Source organism: Neoarius graeffei, chromosome 17 (assembly GCF_027579695.1).
Source record: "Neoarius graeffei isolate fNeoGra1 chromosome 17, fNeoGra1.pri, whole genome shotgun sequence".
In the NCBI taxonomy this organism is placed as follows: domain Eukaryota; kingdom Metazoa; phylum Chordata; class Actinopteri; order Siluriformes; family Ariidae; genus Neoarius; species Neoarius graeffei.
In genome coordinates, this window is record NC_083585.1 from 40,143,774 (window position 1) to 40,168,423 (window position 24,650).

A 24,650-nucleotide genomic window follows, 5' to 3' on the forward strand; every position below is an offset into this window, starting at 1 on the left:
CTGGATCATCCAAATGCTCTCTAGCAAACTTCAGACGGGCCTGGACATGTACTGGCTTAAGCAGGGGGACACGTCTGGCACTGCAGGATTTGAGTCCCTGGCGGTGTAGCGTGTTACTGATGGTAGCCTTTGTTACTTTGGTCCCAGCTCTCTGCAGGTCATTCACTAGGTCCCCCCGTGTGGTTCTGGGATTTTTGCTCACCGTTCTTGTGATCATTTTGACCCCACGGGGTGAGCTCTTGCGTGGAGCCCCAGATCGAGGGAGATTATCAGTGGTCTTGTATGTCTTCCATTTTCTAATAATTGCTCCCACAGTTGATTTCTTCACACCAAGCTGCTTACCTATTGCAGATTCAGTCTTCCCAGCCTGGTGCAGGTCTACAATTTTGTTTCTGGTGTCCTTTGACAGCTCTTTGGTCTTGGCCATAGTGGAGTTTGGAGTGTGACTGTTTGAGGTTGTGGACAGGTGTCTTTTATACTGATAATGAGTTCAAACAGGTAACGAGTGGAGGACAGAGGAGCCTCTTAAAGAAGTTGTTACAGGTCTGAGAGCCAGAAATCTTGCTTGTTTGTAGGTGACCAAATACTTATTTTACCGAGGAATTTACCAATTAATTCATTAAAAATCCTACAATGTGATTTCCTGATTCTTTCCCCCCATTCGGTCTCTCATAGTTGAAGTGTACCTATGATGAAAATTACAGGCCTCTCTCATCTTTTTCAGTAGGAGAACTTGCACAATTGGTGGCTGACTAAATACTTTTTTGCCCCACTGTAAGACATGTTTTTATTAATGAAAATGGAGTTCAGGCCTGGGACTACAATTTAAATTTTAATGATTTCATTGCAAGACCTTACCATTTGCCATCAAGGCTACAATAGCATGTGACGTTCCACAGTAGTTGGAAGGAGCGCTCTCATTAGCAATGACTCCAAACAGAGCAACTGGTCCATAAGAAGAGAAACCAAAAACAGCACCCAGAGAGAGAATCCAAACCTGTGTGGTGGTTTTAAACAAGTCAAACGTTAATGAAGGGTTTCATGTTAACTGAATATGAAAAGAACTCCCCGTTTCAAATTACAGAAGGTATGACGCAAGTGCTTTTTACCTCACCCGGGATGGAGTCCACCAGGGGGTGAGGTATTGTTTTCGGTGAGGTTTCTTTCTTTGTTTTTTGTTAGCAACATTATGGGAAAACAGCTGGACCAATCTTCATGAAACTTTCAGGATAGATGGGCATTGGTTTCAAACAGAATGTCCAATATTTTGAGGGTCATCCGGTCAAGGTCACAATTGGGTTTTTTTTCCACGATATCTTCCATCATATTTACTTCAAACCAATATCAAAATGCTCATCTTTCAATTCTGCTTCCATCGATATACTACATGATGGGGTATCTCTGTTTTCTTAGCAGTTGGGGGTCAAGGTCATTGCTAAAATTTGCATATTTTTCCATTATAACTCAGATGGTTAGAGAGAGATATGTTTATCATTTTCCATATATAGGAAGCCCTATATGGGCTTTCATTTGGCACCATGACCTTTGACTTTGTTTGTGTGTCGGTTAACAATCTAGCATCTAGACGGTTGCACCGATTGACTTCAAATTTTCAGGGTTGGTGGGCAATGGCCCGTAAATTACCTGATTAAAGTTTGGGGGTAATCGGGTCAAGGTCACGCTTTCTGTCAAAATAACATTTTCCATTATAACTCAAAAACGGTTGCCGATAGACAAATGCTTACTATCATGACCGTTTAGGAACTTCCAGATGACCTTTCATTTGGCACCATGATCTTTGCCCTTGAGTGGCCTTAAAGGTCAAACTCAAGGTCACGGATTTTCAGAGGGCTGTAACTTGCCAAAGGTTGATGGTAGACGGATATTTACTATTATCAACTTATAGGAAGTGTCATATGGGCTTTCATTTGGCACCATGACCTTTGAACTTGAAATGTCAAACTCAAGGTCATAGATTTTCATAGGACTATAACCTGACAGCTGATGATTGAGAAATATTACCAGTATCAACATATCGGTATAAAATAAGTGCTGTCGAACGAGGTTTGTTTTGCCTGGCAACACTTTTTTTTTTTTTAATACTTTTGAGGCATTTGTTTTTGTCTCTTCCCCCCCACGCTTCACATGACCGGTGGGAAATATTATAGCTTACAAGGCATCACAAATGCAGAGTTACATGTTTACTGATATTGAATTTGTCTTCAGAGCATCATGGGCATTGAATGTTGTTTTAAAACAACACCCCACACACCTTTTTTGTTTTAAATAACTGTAAAAGTCCTAAACTTACATTTGAGCTTTCCGGAGTGACAGTGGTTCGGAAAAGGTACATGGAGATGCAAGTTCCTGCCATCATTGAGATCAGGAGACCATGCCGTGGGTTACCATACGCACGCAGTCCTTGCTGGAGATGATTAAAAAATATATATTTACTGTATAGTCAAGATATTTCCCACGATAATTTCTCCGAGCCTGATAATGTGAACTCACCCGTGCCACAGCCCTGTCGGACAGATATCCAGCAGCTAAACTGCCCACCAGACCCCCAATCTCCAAGGTGCTCATGTAAGAACTGCCTGTGGAAAAGTCAGACTTGTGTCACACTTGAAGCTATGGAGTTTTTATCTAAGGATTGTTTTCTCAAGCTAAAATTAGTATACCAAAAATCTTGCTACAGGCAAATGCAGAAGTCAAAAGGTTTCTGAAAAAGGCTTCTGCAACTTCTGAATATTTTAGCAGTGTAAATATCTCAATAACCCAATTCACAGTACCCATCAGTGCTGACTGGCCCTTGTCCTGGATGAGGAAGAGCTGACCCCAGTCTGTGCAAGCAGTCTTGACTCCAAACACTACCAGGTAGCCAAATGATATTAGCCACAGATACGGAGACAGAATGAACTCCTTAAAGGTGCTCTCGTCCCTACTGGAACCTGAAAATAGACAAAATACGATTTACTTTTGGCAGATGGAAACTCATTTACAGTATAATGGGAGCCCAAGCATATTTGTTGAATTGTTGTCAAAATACAATTAGGTAACAGATTATAAACTACAACCATTAGATTTTAATATGATAATCATGAAATAATGGCTTCCTGATGCTTGTTTTATGAAAGCTGGATCAATAGACAGTAAAAGTATTTCTAATCACTATTCCAGAGTTTCTGTGACATACTTTCAGAATCGGACAATCACAAATTAGTAGTGCCATTTATGAAAATACGAATGATACAGATTTTGAGCTAGATTTACAAAACAAAAGATGACAACTCAAGCATTCTTTAAAGGTAGACTGCCTTTCAGAGTTCAAGTTTAGGTCATAAAAAGAATTTTCCCTGACACCCAATTATTTTTGTTTAGTGGACCGAAAGCTATTGAATTTGAATCACAGACTTCCAATTTTATTAGGTTTTTTTTTTTTTTTTTAAATAGAACAACGTGGCCCTAAATTCTCCAGTATTTTTTCCTACTTCACCGTGACACAATTCAAGATATTACGTCATGTATCACATGGTGGGCTTTTCCCATTCACACAAGGCATTGTGGGATACAAATTTGAAACAGGAGAGAAAAATGGAGGACACGAAACGAAACATGAAAGACCGACTACAGTAACGGAAAGCGAGAAGAAAAGACGTTATGTTGTGAAGGAAAGGAAAGGCAGGACCAAACTAATAAATATCGGCGGTCAGCGAGCACCTTGGTGTGATCAGCTGTTCGTTTAGCAATAGAATGATGTAACTGTCAGTGCATGGTCAAGGTAAACCTGTAGATGGCAGTAATGCAACACTGTGGATGCCAGCTGCCGTAAAACCCAAAAGAAGAAGGAAAAGAAGAAGCAGCAGGTTAACCTGTGCATGCACACACGGACTTCCTCTGTCTACTTGACTGAGTGAAGTGAGCGATTTCATGCATATTATTTGCTAGGGCATCCCCTCAAATTAAATAACTTCCCAGCCACAGAAAAGCTTTTTTTTTTTTTTGAAGATATTACAGAAATAAACATGTATCACAATGACCAAATTTCAGAGGGAACTAAATTCAGGGCTGCCAACTTTTCAAAATTCCTTGGAGTGAGTTTTTTTTTGGGGGGTCGACGGCAAAATTTTTCCACACACCACGCAGTAAGTGGGAATTTTGTATTCAGTTTGATATTCACTTGTCCCCCTGCATTCTGGTGTTTTGTTTGTGGGTCGTCCAGCTGGAGATGGACAATGGGGGGGGGGCAGTGTTGAGATTTTGGATTTAGTAGATGTTCCTGCATTCTGGTGGATTTTTTGAGTGGCCTGCTGTGCCATACCTACATTCTTACACACCCTGACTTGCTAGGCCTTCAGCTTGTAGCCAACAAAAGCACCAAGTTTTGGCTTAAAAGCCCCCACACTAGAAAACTACAGATGACTGCCAAGGTTCCTGTAGCCCTATAGACCTGTGTTTCAGATTTAAAGGCAAGTTCATGTTTGAAAATATTTCATCAGCTAAGCCTAAACACCTTCTGAATTGAAACTAAATGTTAAAGTTTTTAATAACTGTTGCAAAAATAAGATTGTCCCTCACTGACTATTCATTATGCATTTAAGGGCTTTCCCCACCACTGGGTTCAGCAGAAGATTGGCATGGGGAAAAATATCAACAGCAAAAGAACAAATAAAATGCTTAAACAGTAAGCAAAATGTGCATGTGCTACAAGAAACATTAAAAATGATTAAGTTTGAACAGTATTGAAACACAAAAAGCTGAACCTTTGCCATAGGTGGGAATGTGCACACAAAGTTGGGCTTAAAAATTTTGGTCATACTTAAATAAGCTATATTAATATTTCTTATTAATTTATTTCTTATCTATGTTTCTTATTAGTAATAGAGCATTCGTCAGGGCCTGTTATCTGACAAATATTCTCTACCTGTCTTGCCCTCTTTGAAACCCTGTCTCCTCAGTATATTGTTCTGTCTTTTTTTTTAATTATTCACAAGTTCAAGTTCTTTGATATTACAGGTGACCATGCTTTATTTACTTTAACTGAGCAATTACATACATCATAAATAATTAAAAATAAATACCCTGTAAATAAACGATAGGTATGGTGGCTAATGGCTCTTCTTGCATTTGTAATATTCTCTCTTACTTGCTTTATTTTACAACATTTCCAGTATGGCTTCAAATAAAGTCATAAAGTATGATAACATACAGTAAACAAACTAAAAATGCACCTTAATAAACGTGTGCTAAGGAGGTGCTCTCCCGTGCTGCTTGTTGGGGAAGATAGAGGCTGTGGCACAGCAGGAGGCCTATAATGATTTAGCAAGCCTAGTACACAGCTCTCGATATGGCATTAAATATTCTCAACACTTATAGGCTAAAACGATTAAGAAACTTTATATAAAAGTTCATAATTACGCCAGTAACACCACACATTGGCGTGCATATGTACAAACCTGTCTGAGACATCCGTCTTCAACTCGGATACCTTCTTCTCTCTCCTCTTCCTCTAAATTGACGGTAGGCAATTATCCAACTTCTGGCGAGTGCAGCATCATTAGATGCGCCACCTACCATAGGGGAGTGTGTACAGAAGGGAACACCTCTCTGCCTGTTTAGCCGTGCGTAAGGCGTAATTGATCGATCGCAAGTGGTTGGCGCGACGCAATGGGTAGCCTAGATCAGATAGATAAACTAGATTTTTTTCTAGCGTGAGAAATCGGAGGTATGGCGTGTGAAGACAATCAAATGCGTGTGTCTCACGCTCATTGCGTGAGAGTTGGCAGCCCAGCTAAATTTCACCGATTTTATGAAATTAAAAGGCCGTCTAGCTTTAAAGCATTAAATGTTAATAGACTCTCCCAATAAGGTCCCTTAGAATTTTATTATGAAAGAGTTTGAAGTAAATGGGTGTTTTGGATTTTTTTCTCCCTCAGGAGTTATTCTCAGAAACTGCCTAAAGACGGAGGAAAACAATGATCTGCTTTGATATGGCTTCTGTGAGTACATTTTTGACTGAGCATTTTTTTTTTTTTACCGCGGCCTCCAATGGCCTAACTCTGATCCATTACACTGATTCCACAACTGTCCATGTTTACCTCATAGGTGGGACACATTGGTACAAAATCTATTACTCAATTGTGCAAGATCAGGCATTTTTCTCATTGGGGAACAAGAAAATAGACAGCCTATAAAATCTTTTCTGCATAAAGCATGCCTCTATATTATTTTCTTGCAAAGTCCTAATCTACAATTTAAAGAGATGAAATATCAGGAGGGCGGCACGGTGGTGTAGTGGTTAGCACTGTCGCCTCACAGCAAGAAGGTCCGGGTTCGAGCCCCGTGGCCGGCGAGGGCCTTTCTGTGTGGAGTTTGCATGTTCTCCCCGTGTCCGCGTGGGTTTCCTCCGGGTGCTCCGGTTTCCCCCACAGTCCAAAGACATGCAGGTTAGGTTAACTGGTGACTCTAAATTGAGCGTAGGTGTGAATGTGAGTGTGAATGGTTGTCTGTGTCTATGTGTCAGCCCTGTGATGACCTGGAGACTTATCCAGGGTGTACCCCGCCTTTCACCCGTAGTCAGCTGGGATAGGCTCCAGCTTGCCTGCGACCCTGTAGAACAGGATAAAGCGGCTACAGATAATGAGATGAGATATATCAGGAAGTGGCATGTTCTGGTGGCAAGCTCTTCGTATCAGTTAATTTCTGCTGACAGTTTGAACATATTAGAAATGCCCCATCTTAGATAAACTGGAACAATGCTTAATGCAAGAAAAGCACATAAACACAGTTTCAAAATTGTTCATGTATGTTATATGAACAGACAATCCTGTTTAAACCTGCTTTGCCTTTCTTTGCACTAGCTTCTATATTGGGCAGTCCAACATCTTTAGGCTCATTATGGATCACCAGTAGGCAGAAGACGGACATGACCACACAAGTCATGCCAGAGATGGATAGAGTAGACCTCCAGCTGTAGGTCTCAGCCAGAAGCATGGCTATGATTGGCCCCATTCCACCAGCTAGGTTCATACTGCAGGACAGCACAGCCCACCACGTCCCAAACTGAGACGGCTCAAACCACTGGAGAGACAAAAACAGAGGTCACACTGGGGAATTTCAGTACTTCCTTTAAAGTCGTACTCAGCAGTGGTTGTCAGTAGCAAGTTGGCTTTTGGTACAGTGAACAAGAAAAGCTTTCAGATCACCACATATTTGCTAAGGCTCAAGATTTTGAGAAAAACATTATACTTAAAACTTTCACATCATAAATAATATCTGAGAAGTGGAGGACATGTTCTATTAATGAACAGATGAAAGTGAGGTCTGACAAGCTGTGTATAATGGGGTGTAACGCCACTATCTGTATTATGTACATATACATACATACATATTATATAGACACGAGTGTTTTACTGGGAAATACGTCACTCGTATTTTTCATACAAACTACATCCAGGACACTGAGTAACATATTTAAATAATATTGGCTGGCGTTGAGTGGTACATCAGACATATTCCATTCAGCTAGCATGATACTGAACTCGTCTATCATGCTAGCTGAATGGAATATATCTGATGTACCATGAAAAAAAAGCCAACCAATATTATTATTATACATACACATTCAGTGGAACAACATTCTAATGCTCTAATGAAATTCTGGTAACCTTTTGGGTGTTCAACGCATCCTTCTCTTTCAAAATTCTCTCAAAATCTTCCGTATTTAATGAAGCGAACCTGGCAGCCATGTTTGTTTACATTCGCATCAGCTCCGACGTATGACGTCATGTTGTCTTGACAACCATGCAATATCATAAACCATATTCAATGCTCATTCTCCATTGGGCAGAGTGACGCAACACGTAGAATAAGCGACATGCTAACAATATTGCATGCTTTCAAACCAAATGAATGAAACCCGCTAGAAGGGAATAGAATACGTTTTTATTCCATCGAAAAGGTGTCCTGTATATGTATAATAATTTCCAATACCTTCACTCATGAGGATATTGATGACGTCACTTCCAATGGCTTCCCACTGACTTGATGCGCATTGTCAAAGTGATGAACCGGTTCAAAATTTAAATTCTTTTGATTAACTTGCGTATTTATTTTTTTGTAGATATGCCCATAGAATATAAAGAACATTACACAGCGGCAGAAAGGTATGACGTTTACCTTCTTGTGTTGAAAATATTTTCACTCGTTGACTTTGCTCACTTGTGAATATGTTCACCACTCGAAGATAAACTTCGTTGTAATATCCTCTCTCTCTCTCTCTCACACACAAAAATCCAAATGAAAAAAATTGGGACGGTATGCTGAAATTTAAATTAAAACTGAAAACAACTTGTAAATAATCTTTGACCTGTATTGCACTCAAAACCACACAGCAATACATTATTTGAAGTTTTACCTCATGAACGCTGTTGTTTTTCCTCCCAAAATAAATACATGACAATTTTGACTGTTGCAAAAGTTTTCTGATTCGTTGCTTTAGTCTCTGGGTTTGATGGACATGTGTAACAGATTTTAGCTGTTGATTCCACTTGACACAGTGACAAGCAATCAGATTTGTTGTTACATACAATATGTATCATGGACACTCACTGGTTGCCATGGCTCCCCTCAGCACATAAATACTGGCTGTGACGTTACCTCAGTACCAGTACATGAGGATTGAGCCCATGGTAGGTTACTCAAAGCACAGCACTGTACTGAAACTGTGAAAATAACGTAAATGCAATAACACAGCTAAAATATTATACTTAAGAAGATGGCGAACACATTGCACTTAACAGAATGAGTCAAATTGGTTGTGTATTGTTGTTACATATTGATACGATAGTTAGCTACCTTAGCTCAAAGGCTAAGCTAATATTTGCTAACTTCTTCCCATGAAGCTGTGCCGAGAGACTGCTGTATATGAACGTGACCAACCAGTGGGTTTCCTTGCTGTCCTACAGGCAATAAAAGTGCATTCAAACACTGAGAAAGTGTCGGCCTTTGTCACAGAAACACAACACAACGCAGACAGCGGTTACACATGCTATCCAAAGCTGGGATGCAGTGCTGCTGCTAGTCAAAATGTCCTTTAAAACAGCATTTCATTATAATGCATTATACATATTTTCTTTTAATAAAAAGAACAATTCATTGAACAAACACAATGAATGTACAAGCAGCGACTCTCTACATAAAAGTATATTTCACAGAATTCTGGGCCAGTTTATATGGAAACATGGTCACTAAGGAAGCTGATGATAGACCCCAAAAAAAAAAAAAACCATAAATAATCCACTCTCCCTTCATATCTGTATCTCATTCAGAATAATATATTTGTATTCACTTACATCTCTGTGTAGAATAACAGATGGGCTACAGTCAGTAATTGTAACTATATGCATGATGTCACGAAGGTATGTGTGGGGTGTGAATAGTTCCAAGGGCCAAGATTAGACAGGGGTCCCAATGGAAATTTATGGAATGAAAACTGTCCTCGGGCGGCACGGTGGTGTAGTGGTTAGCGCTGTCGCCTCACAGCAAGAAGGTCCGGGTTCGAGCCCCATGGCCAGCGAGGGCCTCTCTGTGCGGAGTTTGCATGTTCTCCCCGTGTCCGCGTGGGTTTCCTCCGGGTGCTCCGGTTTCCCCCACAGTCCAAAGACATGCAGGTTAGGTTAACTGGTGGCTCTAAATTGACCGTAGGTGTGAATGTGAATGGTTGTCTGTGTCTATGTGTCAGCCCTGTGATGACCTGGCGACTTGTCCAGGGTGTACCCCGCCTTTCGCCTGTAGTCAGCTGGGATAGGCTCCAGCTTGCCTGTGACCCTGTAGAACAGGATAAAGCAGCTAGAGATAATGAGATGAGAAAACTGTCCTCAAAAACTGTCTCAGTACCTTAATTTGCCAAAGAGTACAAAATTTCTCCTGCCTATGGTAGAGGTACATGATAACATGACTAAGTTGTACCTAATAAATGGTCCGCCAAGTACAGTATATACCATACTATCAGGTATCAAGTACATCATACTTTCTGTTAGTAAATTCAAAGGACATCCTGAAGTAGCCATGGCAATTTATCAGTGATGTCATTTATTTGCTGAAGTCCATACCTTACGGAGCACTTTTCCACACGGCGGCCACCCAAAGCCCTGGCCAAGTCCGTTCAGGAACCAGAGCCCGGAGAACACGGCCACAGTGGAGGACTGTGAGAACAGCATGTTGATGCCACCCACCATGAACAGGCCAATAGAGAAAAGCCATCGTGCACTTATCTGATCGGAGAGCACCCCACTAATGAACTTGCTGATAGCATAGGCCAGGGACTGGCTGCTGGTGATAAGACCTGCAATGTGCAAAGATAAAACAAGAATTCTTTATGCTGGTGTGGAGAGTCATTATATTACCAAATGCGTCTCTGAAAAGCGTGAGACAGGATATGAGAAAAAGATGTCATCTCTCATTTCCAGCTGGCTTAACTGATGTCAACTTCTGTTTTGAGATAATTTGAAGCACTGGACATGCAACATGCACAACCACAACAAAGCCAAAGGTCAGAGATTGGTCGTCATGGTCGAAAATGGAAAGTCAACCTCACGCTCAACTTCCAAGCATACCACATAGTTGTGGATGAAATCAATCAATCAATCTGAAAACTCTAAGGTTTAGTACAAGAGTAACTAGTTCAAGAAAATTGTGTGTTCCTACCCAAGTCATCTTTATCCAACTTGATGTCTTGCATTAGAAAGGGCATTACAAAGGAGAAAGTCTTCCTGTTGAAGTAATACAGTGTATAGCCCACATACATGGCAAAGAAGATAGTAGTCCGGTAGTAGCCATATCCAGACTTCGCCATAGTGCTTTTGAATTATCCAGTAACAATGACAAATGGATCTTCAGGACCGTTTCTAGCCAAACACACACGTTAGTGCTCAGCTCGGTCAGCACAGGGAGATGAACTTTGCATCAGGATCCACTGAGCACCGCCGAACTGCTAGAATGAAAAGAAAACGTTGTAATCAATAAAGAGGTTAATGGTCAACCTGGAGGTATCCTGTCTCACTCAGCAGTGCACTGATTAAATGTATGCTGTAATATTGCCTTAATTAGATCAGAACAAAATGTACCGTTTCCTACACGCTCTTACCTTTTCCTAGCTCTACACCTCCTGCACTGAAATGCTGTCCAACACTGACTGGTGCAGGCCGAAAGTTCAACATGGGATCTTATTAATGATAAGCTTCAGCTCAGGAGCTTAATGATTTACTTTGGGGTCCAGCCTTGCCATGGGATAGGCTTGATCACTGGTGTGTGAAGTCGAGCAGCAAGTCAGGTAACTGGTCGGCTTTAACGTTTGCAGCAAAGCAACTTCTTTTAAAAGGTCACACAACAGTTTGTCTGGGTTGAATATTTTAAGACTGTAGCTAATCTTGTCGGCTCACTTCTTTTGTTTTACTGATGATATTTACATGACTGCATTTATGTACACACTCACATGCAAACACGAACGTTATCCTACCGCGTTTCTATTGCTGTTTCGGTGATAAAATGTTCGCGTTCAGTGCTGCAAAACTGTGGAACTCGCTTCCAAAACGATGCAAATCTCTTGCAGCATTCACAAGCGCTGGTACGGTAGGACTGTTTATCCGTGAAAACTATGCATCAATGTAAAGAATTTGTGCTCAATTTTTCTGACAGATTTTTTTCCTTTCTATTACTATTGTCATTTATTTCTTTTCCGTTAACTGAGTGCCACGGTGTATATGACCTATAAGATAAAGTGCTCTCTCTTAATAAAAATGTCGTCTATCTATTTATCATCTATCTCAGCATTTCTCAACCTTTTTTTCAGTCACGGCAGGGTCATTCCACGCCAAACGTCCGAATGCTCCCGCTCGACCATCTCAGATTTACCTGAAAAAATTCCACGAGGTTCACACACTTCCCAATAGGAAAAGTCCCAAATTTCAGCTCCCAACTCATTATAGTTTTGTCATAAAAAAATATTTAGGCAGCTAACCCCAGACACGTTTTCAGCAGAGTTTTCTAGGGAGCCACTTTCACATTGCTGTATCTAGAAAACTATTTGAGCTAGGTCTTTCAAATTTCCAAGGGCTACTATCTGGCTAAAGTACTTGTAGTATATGGACTTTTACACATGTGCTTTTGGTTTATCATAGCGTTCTGGCGGCTTGAATTTGCTCGAAAATTCAACTCTTCAAATCTGGCAGCATATTTGAAGGACTGTTGAAAGTGTAATATTAAAGATAGAGGCTTGATATTGCACATGCACCTTACCACACATGCTGTGTACTTTGTATTCAAAAACTGTCCCTCTGTGAAGCATAGTCTAGAAGATATTAAGGTTTAAAAATTGGAAAAAATAATTTGGTGCCATTTTTGGCATGGTATAGCAAAAAAATGATAGGTCCCACCAACATAAAATTGGCTGTTTTTGAAAGATTAGATATATGTTTCTAACATATCCAAAAATTGTGATGGTGTTTTGCCTTAATGTTGCAAAATGATTTTTTGAAAATGAGGTGTTTGCACACATACACAGCATTCATGGTCTATGAAGGCACTTCCAGATGCTAAGAGAACGCCTTCAATTCATTACATACAGCTTAAACTCAATAAAATGCTTAATTTGATTCATGATAAACTATATTTGAAGGTCAACGTATATGTAATCATTAGGTATAGAAACAGAAATGTGTCAAATTGAGCATGCACACTGCAGAACATAATGTGGATGCAAGTGTCTCATACCATCCCCACATCAATCAGATTCCAAGGCACTCTAGTAAATGTTCACACCTGTATTTAGAACGAGCCACTTGCAATCAGATTGACTATTTAAATGACTAGAATGAGCAGGCTCACAGTTTTCAAGATGGCATCTTTGGCTCCATGTTTTATTGGAGCTGTGTTGGGATGTACTGAAGACTGCCACAGGTTGGATTACACCAAGAGTTATGCAATGTAAGTCTAACTACTTTAATACTTACTTTACATTAATACTTTTCTTGCAACTTTGCTGATTGACCATCATTTTGACATGTTATGCTTCTATTGTTTCAGACCAAGACAACTGGTATCCATCACTTCTCTGTCAAAAGATGACCAAATGCTCCTGAAGCACAGGTGTAGTCTGCAGGATGATGTACCACCTGATGCAACTATATGTTTGTACCATAAGAAAATAAACCTGGATTGTTACTCTTCTCTACAAAAAAACTGCAGCAACCCATATGGCTTACATGCAAGACCTATGAAAAAAAATCTTCGCATCATCTCTCTGTCCCAAGCAGAGGCCATTGGAAAGACATCTGTAAAGGCTGGAATGAAAGTATGCATGCAGTGCAAGAAGCATATGTATAAAGTGTCAGTCAAAGTTCCATTGCAAGAGCATGTTGATCATGATCATGTTGACTATGTACAACAGGAAGACATGAAAGACCAATTGGATAAGTGCTTCACTGCTATTGGACTTTCCCCATGTAAAATCTCACGAGTCAGTCCCAGGGATAAGGAAGCGTACATTAAGAGAAAGGTTGAAGAAGTTGGCCACAAGACCAAGGAAATGCTACATTGGTGTGCTGCAGTCCCTTCAACGTCATGGGCTGCTCCTATGATGACCACATCATCTGCTGATGTGAGTGATGTTGGCTATCTTGTCACAGCTTTGAAGCAAAAGTTATCAATCACGACTGGAAAGCAGGAGCAGATCAAGTTATTAACTTTGGTGCCACAAAGCTGGAGTATTGCAAAGACCATTGATGAATTTGGTGTTCGTGAGCGTCTAGTCAGACGAGCAAGAGATCTGCGCTTAGAACATGGTATTTTGCCTGTCATCACACCCTCAATAGGAAGACCACTGAGTACAGACACTGTAAACAAAGTTATTGCATTTTTTCACCAGGATGATATTTCTAGACCACTGCCTGGTAAAAAAGATTTTAAGAGAGTGTCAAAGAAGGAGACAAGAGAGTACACAAGCAAAAAAGATCAATTGTAATGAACCTGAATGAAGCCTTCCAGCTATTCAAGCAATCAAACCCTGACCTGAAGATAGGAATCTCCAAATTTTGCTCACTCCGTCCCAAGGAGTGCATAACTGTAGGTGCTAGAGGGACACATTCTGTTTGTTTGTGTGTACCACCAGAATGTGAAGCTAATGCTTTCTGCTTTCCCAACTGAAAACCAAGCAGAGAAAATCACCCACACAGATCTCCTGAACCATCTTGTGTGTTCCACACAGAACATGGAATGCATGTTACACAGGTGTGAAGAGTGCCCAGGATCCACAAATCTAGAACACTTTTTGAATGACAAAGTAAGTGATGATGTAGACAACATTAGCTTCAAGCAGTGGGTGACAACTGACAGAACAACTCTTTTGGACTACACCATCTCAACAGAAGACTACCTGGATTTGCTCATGGAAAAAGTAAACCAGCTGTCGGTTCATCACTTTATTGCAAAGCATCAAAGTCATCGTTTATGCCAACTGAAGGAAGAACTGCACTCAGATGAATGCATCATACTTCTTGACTTTGCTGAGAATTACTCTTTTATTGTTCAAGACGCCGCCCAGGGTTACCACTGGGATAACTCCCAGTGTACCCTGCATCCTTTTGTGATCTACTACACGGAGGATGCCCAGCTTAAATGTTCAAGTATGTGCATAGTGAGTGATTGTCTTAAGCATGATACAGAAGCTGTGTACAGTTTTCTGTGCAGTGTTATACCCGAAGTGAAGAAGTTGCTGCCCACTTTGAAGACCATTCACTATTTCAGTGATGGAGCTGCTGCTCATTATAAAAACCGCAAAAGCTTTATCAATCTGCTTTATCACTCATCAGACTTCGGTGTTTCTGCGGAATGGAACTTCTTTGGAACATCACACGGTAAGTCACCATGTGATGGAATAGGTGGCACAGTAAAGCGAGAGGCTGCAAGAGCGAGTCTGCAGGCCACTGATACAAACCACATCGTAACCCCTGAAGACCTCTTCAAATGGGCGGAAAAAAACATCCTAGGGGTGAAATTTATGTGGATAAGCAAAGAAAGTGTAAAGTCCATGGCTGACAAGCTGGAAAGCAGATTCGCAAAGGCATTCACGGTGCCAGGTACTAGAGATAATCACTGTTTCAAGCCAGTCAATGCCACAACAATTGAGGTCAGCAGAGTGTCTGGAATTGCTGGATTTTTGGTCAACTATGAGATAGAACATATTGAAGAAGAGTTTTCACATGGCCTCCAGATCAGTGACATGACACCTGGCCAATATATAACCTGTGTTTATGACCATCACTGGTGGGTTGGAAGCATCAGAGAGACATCTGAAGATCAGCAAGATGTTCAGATACAATTTATGCATCCACATGGCCCAGCAAAAAGTTTCTTCTGGCCAATGAGAGAAGATTTGTGCTGGGTACCTGTGCAACACATCATCTCTAAAATAGATGCTCCTAGAACTACAACTGGACGTCTATATACAATTCAGGAATGTGACATCGAAGCATCTGAAAGATTCATTAAAGAGTTCAGATAATTTACAATAGCTTTCCCTAAGTTGCCAATGCATACAGTTTTGTTTTTTTTTCTTTTAAATCATGGTACAACAGATATGTAATGGTTTGTGACAAGTTTCAGTTTTCACCAATATTGGAGTTCCAATATTGCAATACCTAAAAATGGCATATAGGCTATCCTTCTAGTGTACTTTACCATGAATCAAATGAAGCATTTTATTAAGTTTAAGCTGTGCAAAATAAATTCATGGCGTGTTCTTAGCATCTGGAAGTGCCTTCATAGGCCATGAATGCTGTGTATATATGCAAACACCTCATTTTCAAAAAATCATTTTGCAACATTAAGGCAAAACACCATCACAATTTTTGGATATGTTAGAAACATACATCTAATCTTTCAAAAACAGCCAATTTTATGTTGGTGGGACCTATCATTTTTTTGCTATACCATGCCAAAAATGGCACCAAATTATTTTTTCCAATTTTTAAACCTTAATATCTTCTAGACCATGCTTCACAGAGGGACAGTTTTTGAATACAAAGTACACAGCATGTGTGGTAAGGTGCATGTGCAATATCAAGCCTCTATCTTTAATATTACACTTAACAGTCCTTCAAATATGCTGCCAGATTTGAAGAGTTGAATTTTTGAGCAAATTCAAGCCGCCAGAACGCTATGATAAACCGAAAGCACATGTGTAAAACTCCATCTACTACGAGTACTTTAGCCAGATATTAGCCCTTGAAAATTTGAAAGACCTAGCTCAAATAGTTTTCTAGATACAGCAATGTGAAAGTGGCTCCCTAGAAAACTCTGCTGAAAACGTGTCTGGGGTTAGCTGCCTAAATATTTTTTTATGACAAAACTATAATGAGTTGGGAGCTGAAATTTGGGACTTTTCCTATTGGGAAGTGTGTGAACCTCGTGGAATTTTTTCAGGTAAATCTGAGATGGTCGAGCGGGAGCATTCGGACGTTTGGCGTGGAATGACCCGGCACCCTTCAGAAGTCTGCAAATTCTCAAGGCACCCCCATATAAAATATACGCAGTCACGCTGACCATACACTGACCCCGGCAGTGACGTTGTGACACGGGAAAGGGGGCCGTGAGACAAATTTTGATGATGCATGAGGCGGCGATGATCTGCATTAGTGTAGCTATCGTTTTTTTGGAATTTTAATTCATTTTATTTATTTCAATGTTAGAATATATAATTTTTTGACGGCATCCCTAACGAAGCCAGACAGCGCCCCAGGGTGCCGCAGCACCCCGGTTGAGAAAGGCTGATCTATCTAACTTTAGTCCTTTTCAAATTTCAAGTTTAATGAAGTAATTGTATTTAGTGACCCACACCAAAAGGATGACTCAATGACACCTTAGGATTGCTTTTCATCCATGAGAGGATAAATACCTGATACTCCCTATTAGTCAGACAGAACTGAAGAAGCCTTTTGGATGAGAGGTGAAACGTCTTCAAGACTCTTCAAGCAAGTCCAGTTGCTCTTTTTTACTATCCACAGTTGCCGGCTAATCAGCGGTGAGCACGTCTAAGCTGTCTAAAACCACAAAGCTCTTTTTTACGATGTGATATTGTTGTCTGTAAGAGTAAAACCAGGCTGAAATTCATACAGCATAAAGCAGGCTTTTGTTTGACCTGCTACCAGCTGCCAAACCACAGAATGAACTGGTCTGGTAGATCTCTTTGCCAGCTGGGAAGTGATGGAAAGGAAACAGTTTCTGAATAACCACAACTAATGCTACATCAAAAAGTAATTTCGAAGACAAGTAGAAAATCTCAAAAGATTTACTGATTAGACGTGGGTTTCCCAAAAGCATCTTAAGCCTCTGTCACAACCAGCCGTACGTGCTCCTACGGCCAGTCTATGTGCAAAAAACGCAAGAAACGCACAGAGGGCGCGCGTGTGACGTGCTGATTTTCGAGCCGTAGACTGGCCGCAGACCGGCCGCACAGGTTCTTTGTCATGTCAAACAAACTCTACGGGCGCTTACGTTTTTTTCAGGTTGCAAGACAAACTTACAGCCAACGTGCGTCTTTCTCCGAGAACAAAAAAAACCACAGCGATTTGGGAACACGCCAAAAATCGCACGGCCAAAAAAATCGTACATCCGGTTGTGACCTAGGCTTTAATGCTAAGAACATCTTAACTAGGAGAGAGAGAGAGAGAGAGTGTGTTAATTGTGCTGCTCGCGCTACCATTTAACAATGATCTTTGTGCTGTGATGCTTTTGGGAAACTCAGGCCTGTTTAGTCAGGTAATAAGAAGGCTGGGAAATGATTTACCAGGTGGCAAAGATACTCTAACAGTTGATCTGCCTGTGTTTTGAATTTTTCAGCAGAGTAATTACTAAAATTAAATATGCAAGTTATTCAGGATGCATTTGTATACTGGGAAAAGAATGCTGGAGATGGAGTTGGCAGGTAGAAGGAAAAGAGGAAGACCAAAGACGAGATTTATGGATGTGGTGAAGGAAGACATGAGCACAGTCGGTGCTACATAAAAAGATGTGGAGGACAGAGAGGGACATTATCTGCTGTGGTGACTCCTAACAGGAACAGCCAGAAGTAGTAGTACTAGTAGTTCAGGTGCATTTTCCCTTTAATGGTAGGCCATGTGAAGCATGACAAATGCATTAGGGAGCATGTGAATGCATAAAATAAGAGAACGTATAAAGATCTTCTTCTTTTGGCTGCTCCCGATTAGGGGTCGCCACAGCAGATCTTTCGTCTCCATTGCTCCCTGTCTTCCGCATCCTTCTCTACCACACCTACCACTTTCATGTCCTCTCTCACCACATCCATGTATCTCCTCTTTGGCCTTCCTCGTTTTCGTGTGCTTGGCAGCTCCATCCTCAACATTCTCCTTCCAACATGCTCTGCATCTCTTCTCAGGATGTGCTCAGTCTCATGTCTCTTAACTTAATTCCCAAGCTCTCCACATGTGCTGTCCCTCTGATGTGCTCGTTCCTTATCCTGTCCAACCTCCCATCGCAAACCTTAACATCCTCAACTTCGCCACCTCCAACTTTGCCTCCTGTCTCTTCGTTAAGGGTACGGTCTCCAATCCATACATCACAGCTGGACTCACTACTGTCTTATACATCTTACCTTTCACTTTTGCTGGGACTTTCCTATCACAAATGACTCCTGAAATCCTTCTCCACCCTGCCTGCACGCTCTTTCTCACCTCACTATCACAGCCCCCATTTTCCTGCACAGTTGACCCCAGGTAGAGAATGTATAAAGATAATCTGCTTAAATACTTATGATTAAACTTCATACTCATAACATCAACCACTAATCTGAAATGTAGGATGTCGGGGGGGAACCTAAGCCACAGAGAGCTCCATTTATTATTATTATTATTATTATTAATAATAATAATAATGTTGTTGTTGGCTCCTACGATCTCAAAAGATCATGGTGATCTGCACCAGGGGTCATCCATCAGTTATCGAGTTGCAGCGCCTAGTATGACTATATAGGCCGATGCTTGAGCCGCACGGTCTGCTACAGTTACTGCAGGCAGGGGCGCAGATACGTTTTTTGAACTGGGGGGGACAAAGCTGCCAGCAAACCAAACCCACCCCCAACATGTGTTGACTTTCTAACTATGCCTGTGTGTTGTGTGAGCGTCAGTCAGTCAACAACTCTTCACAAAGTTTCCTTATAAAACAATATGCTCGCTGAAATTATGGCAGGGAACGCCAGATTAAACATTAAAACTGCCTTCTGAGCACTGTATCTACAGGCTACCACCGAAAGAAGGAGGCTACCTGAAAGGCATCTCTACTCCGTACAATTTTACTTTCACTACGACATTACTTTGAACAGACTATCAAAAAATTGCAAGGTGATATGATAAAGTAAGGCACAGTTTACTTACAGTCGTTGTTTTTTGAAAAAACGATGCAATCATTTTCTGCCTTTTCGGTTTGGCACCCTTCATCATGTCGTGTTGGGGTCCTGAACTAGGAGCTGTCCCCGATATGCCTGTCAAACTTGTTGTGGGTAACCATAGCAACCAAGCTCGAGCTCGCAACCTGTGCAGTCTGCGCAGCTCAACCAACCGAATATCAGTCTTTGTTTTGTTTTATGTGAGTTGTTGCAACTATGTATGTACTGCTGTGCACCTCAATAAACCGAATGGTAATTAGTCTTTTGATTTTTCCGTGAGGTTTGCCTTATGCAAAGAAAGACAGTATAGACGTTTTTTCCTCCCTATAAGTGGGGGGGACCGAACGAGGTGAATTTAAATCTGGGTGGGATGAATCCCACCCGTCCCACCCTCTATCTGCGCCCGTGACTGCAGGTGAAGTTGCTTGGTCGGGTGTCTGTTGGAATTTTACAGTCTGCCTTTCGGCCTACTCTCCAAGCACCCATTGAAGTGGGCGAACTGTGGCGGGCCAACACCTTACTGGCTGGGGGCTGCCCAGCTTGAGGCAGGCAGTAGCTGGCCAGTGGGACGTGATGATCCCTCCCACCGTCAGAAGACAACCCATAGCACCGTGAATTTACGCCAATCCGCTCTAGACTTTGAACTCGTAACTGCTGTCTTCCCGTGTTGTTGCTGCCGCTAGTAGCGGCACTGGAGTGACCTCTCCAGGGCATAGGCCTGGGCGATGATATGGAGATCCTGGGATGCCCAGTCATCAGGATCCCCCTCTTGGCTTTGCTGGCAGTCTCCAAAGGAAAGGACGAGCCAATACGGTTGGCGCCAGCACAGCTTCAGGAGTTGCCGGATGGTGACGCAGTGCGATGACCATCCGCCTTCAGGGCTCCACTCCGAATTTTTCTGTTGGGGTTGTCTCCCTTAGCCTTGTTCACTCCGGTGACAACCACAAGGCAGTGGTGCTATTTGCCCATAGCTGGGGGTTTGGTTTGTGGGCACCAGGGCGTGTTCCACCATAGAGATGGGCCATGCATGCCGCACATCAAGGCGGCCAGACCTCCTCCCCTATAATAATTTTTTTTTTTTTGGGCGGCACGGTGGTGTAGTGGTTAGCGCTGTCGCCTCACAGCAAGAAGGTCCGGGTTCGAGCCCCGTGGCCGGCGAGGGCCTTTCTGTGTGGAGTTTGCATGTTCTCCCCGTGTCCGCGTGGGTTTCCTCTGGGTGCTCCAGTTTCCCCCACAGTCCAAAGACATGCAGGTTAGGTTAACTGGTGACTCTAAATTGACCGTAGGTGTGAATGTGAGTGTGAATGGTTGTCTGTGTCTATGTGTCAGCCCTGTGATGACCTGGCGACTTGTCCAGGGTGTACCCCGCCTTTCGCCCGTAGTCAGCTGGGATAGGCTCCAGCTTGCCTGCGACCCTGTAGAACAGGATAAAGCGGCTAGAGATAATGAGATGAGATAATCTTTGTTATTTACAAGTACATGTGGCAATATAACTATTATTATTATCTTTGTTATTTACAAGTACACGTGGCAATATACAGAGGTCACCAGTGCTGAGATGGAAAAGCTGGTCAACTACAACCAACACAACAAAACACCAAATGCAACCAAAATAAACCACTCCACAAAACTACACCATTTCTGTAATAATTCAGGATTCGTGTACTTCCATGAAGTAAACGTTACCTCAAAGACGACATTCTGAACCCTAAAAGTCCTCAGCGATTCAACAGATACAAAATAAACATAAATAAACTTTTTTAAATATTTAAACTGGATCCTAAACATCAAATGACAGAACAGAGCTTCCTCGAGCCGACGCCACGTCGTCGCGCTCTCATTTCATATTGAGCTGATGCATCATGGGTAATGTAGTTCGGTGCCGGCATGGGCGAACTACAATTCCTGTGACGATTATGCTAAGCTATGGAGCTGTTTTGAATGGTAACAGAGTATTGAAATCTTTCAAAAAAAAAAAAATTATGTAACCTCCTGGGAACCAAGAAAAAAACGTGTCTCTTAATTTCTCTTTTATTGTGATTTCCTTACTAGGAATTTCCCAGCAACCCTCCTAGTCACATGATATATCATTGGAAAGCCCAGGATGTACTCTTCACAACACACCAGGATTCAAGTGACTAAAGCCCTGTCTATACGATCATACATTTGTCCATGGACATCGTCATACAAATGTATGATGATGTTCATGGACAAATGTATAATCGTGTGGACGGTTTTCCCAACAAACTTGAACAACGTCATACTTGTATGACGTTGTATGATGTTCAAATTTTTAGAATCGTGTTTCTACTTTCCAACAAATGTTCACAACATCTTACAACATTTTGGGTCATCCACCAATCAGATTGTTAATTCGGGTCATGTGATCTACACCGCCTGTCATGTGACATACTAAATGTATGATCGTGTGGACAGAAATCCACAACATGATCATACAAACTTGAACATCATCATACATTTGTATGATAATGTTTTGGACAAATGTATGATCGTGTAGATGGGGCTTAACTTGAAAGAGTAAGAAAACAAATAAAACAAATGTCAACTACAGAGGACACACGGTTATGGGTTGGTTCTCAGGAGGATATTGCTACAACAAATTCCACAAATAAATAAATAAATAAATACTATACCCTGCATATCAGGTCCCACAAATGAATGCAAAGTAATTTGTAGTATCTTGGATATAGTATAAAATAAAAGACTTACAAAAACGTCAACTTGTTTATTCAGTAAAATTACTCAAATGTTTTTCACAGAACGGACCCTCATCTCATTATCTGTAGCTGCTTTATCCTTCTACAGGGTCGCAGGCAAGCTGGAGCCTATCCCAGCTGACTACGGGAGAAAGGCGGGGTACACCCTGGACAAGTCGCCAGGTCATCACAGGGCTGACACATAGACACAGACAACCATTCACACTCACATTCACACCTACGGTCAATTTAGAGTCACCAGTTAACCTAACCTGCATGTCTTTGGACTGTGGGGGAAAACGGAGCACCCGGAGGAAACCCACGCGGACACGGGGAGAACATGCAAACTCCACACAGAAAGGGCCTCGCCGGCCACGGGGCTTGAACCCGGACCTTCTTGCTGTGAGGCGACAGCGCTAACCACTACATCACCGTGCCGCCCCTCTATGGGTATACTCATCTCATCTCATTATCTCTAGCCGCTTTATCCTGTTCTACAGGGTCGCAGGCAAGCTGGAGCCTATCCCAGCTGACTACGGGCGAAAGGCGGGGTACACCCTGGACAAGTCGCCAGGTCATCACAGGGCTTATGGGTATACTGAACGTAAATAATGTAACTCTTGGAGGAATTTTGTTTCACAAGCAGGGATTCAAACAAATTAATTATTATGAAGGCTCCAATTATTGGAATAATTCTCCAAGGAAAAAAAGTAGTTATGTAATTGCTAATTGCATTTACCTCAAAACCTGTTGGGGAAAAGAAATGTCTGATGTTAGAGAAGCAGCCTTGGGCCCAAAGGGTTGCCGGTTTGATTCCTGGGACCGGCAGGAAAAATGTAAGGGGAGTTGAGTGAATGAACAGCACTTTCCCTTCCCTCTGTATCATGGCTGAAGTGCCCTTGAGCAAGGCGCCTAACCCCCAAGGTGCTCTGGGTACATGTGTGTATGTGCATGTTCACTGCTTCAGATGGGTTAAACGCAGAGGAGGAATATCACTGTGCTTGTGTACATATGACAAATAAAGGCTTCTTCGTCTTCTTCTTCTTGCTACAGCTGAAATCGAGAAGGCAAGCAAAAATGATTTTGACTCAGATCTTGACCAAAATGTTGTTTTCATCTCATCTCATTATCTCTAGCCGCTTAATCCTTCTACAGGGTCGCAGGCAAGCTGGAGCCTATCCCAGCTGACTACGGGCGAAAGGCGGGGTACACCCTGGACAAGTCGCCAGGTCATCACAGGGCTGACACATAGACACAGACAACCATTCACACTCACATTCACACCTACGCTCAATTTAGAGTCACCAGTTAACCTAACCTGCATGTCTTTGGACTGTGGGGGAAACCGGAGCACCCGGAGGAAACCCACGCGGACACGGGGAGAACATGCAAACTCCACACAGAAAGGCCCTCGCCAGCCCCGGGGCTCGAACCCAGGACCTTCTTGCTGTGAGGCGACAGCGCTAACCACTACACCACCGTGCCGCCAAAATGTTGTTTTTCTGTGAATAATATACTTTGACACCTCTATTTTTACTACGTATCAAGTAAGGTGCCTGTTTAACACTGTGGTAAATGCAGTGAGTCTGTTAAAAGATGTCAAAAACCTTGCATGTAAGTTTCTCTTGCTTCAGTTGGGTTTTTGGAAAGTTTCCCAGCATAGCAAAATGGATGTACGTCAAATCAATTCTGGACAAGACATGAAATTGTACATTTGTTCATTGTAAGCCTGTGTTTGTGAAAAGTTTTGATATTTTTGTGATCTCTGAGATTAAAAAAACCAAAACAAAACTAAAACATTTGGATCAATCAGAGCAGTGTTAATGTGGAGCAGAGAAACATCTTTACAGCACTCTTGTACTAGCCTTAGGTGGCACACTGTTGCCTCACAGCAAGAAGGTCCTGGGTTCGAACCCAGCAGCTGGCAAGGGCCTTTCTGTGTGGAGTTTGCATGTTCTCCCCGTGTCTGCGTGGGTTTCCTCCGGGTGCTCCGGTTTCCTCCACAGTCCAAAGACATGCAGGTTAGGCTAATTGGTGGCTCTAAACTGACCGTAGGTGTGAATGGTTGTTTGTCTCTATGTGTCAGCCCTGCGATGACCTGGCAACTTGTCCAGGGTGTACCCCGCCTCTCGCCCATAGTCAGCTGGGATAGGCTCCAGCTTGCCTGCGACCCTATAGAAGAGTATAAGCGGCTACAGATAATAGATGGATGTACTAGCCTTGCTTGAACAAGCCTCAGCATAATATTGTAACTGTAAAATCTTCATAAACCAAGGATAGCTGAAGTTAATTATGGGCTTGTGAAATGACTAATACACGTCATTTATGTACATAAGCACTGTAGCAACTTATCTTTACCTAAAAGGAACAGCTGCCTTACAGATTTACACACCTGCATCCGAGGAGTAGTTTTGCAACTTTCTGTTATTCACACTATATTTCTGACACAATACAGACCCATTAGTTGAGGACAGAAC

At 42.0% G+C, this 24,650-nt stretch overlaps 1 protein-coding gene across 6 annotated transcripts in view; it reads right to left on the bottom strand.

The window, feature by feature from the left end:
* slc37a4a (solute carrier family 37 member 4a) overlaps positions 1-21,286 on the bottom strand; it is a 23,129-nt gene extending 1,843 nt beyond the window's left edge. The window contains exons 1-8 of one of the 6 annotated variants that reach the window (XM_060944194.1): positions 21,143-21,286; positions 10,708-10,990; positions 10,113-10,345; positions 6,837-7,080; positions 2,793-2,951; positions 2,512-2,597; positions 2,312-2,425; positions 859-997 (exon numbers count right to left, since the gene is read on the bottom strand). In XM_060944194.1, the coding sequence (XP_060800177.1) occupies positions 859-997; positions 2,312-2,425; positions 2,512-2,597; positions 2,793-2,951; positions 6,837-7,080; positions 10,113-10,345; positions 10,708-10,855 (1,123 nt within the window). In that variant the 5' untranslated portion in view covers positions 10,856-10,990; positions 21,143-21,286. Of the gene's footprint in view, positions 1-858; positions 998-2,311; positions 2,426-2,511; positions 2,598-2,792; positions 2,952-6,836; positions 7,081-10,112; positions 10,346-10,707; positions 10,994-11,146; positions 11,881-19,445; positions 20,724-21,142 lie in introns of those variants that run through there. The other 5 variants (XM_060944198.1, XM_060944193.1, XM_060944197.1 and 2 more) reach the window with 5 other exon arrangements.
* Between the last annotated feature and the right edge of the window lie 3,364 nt (positions 21,287-24,650).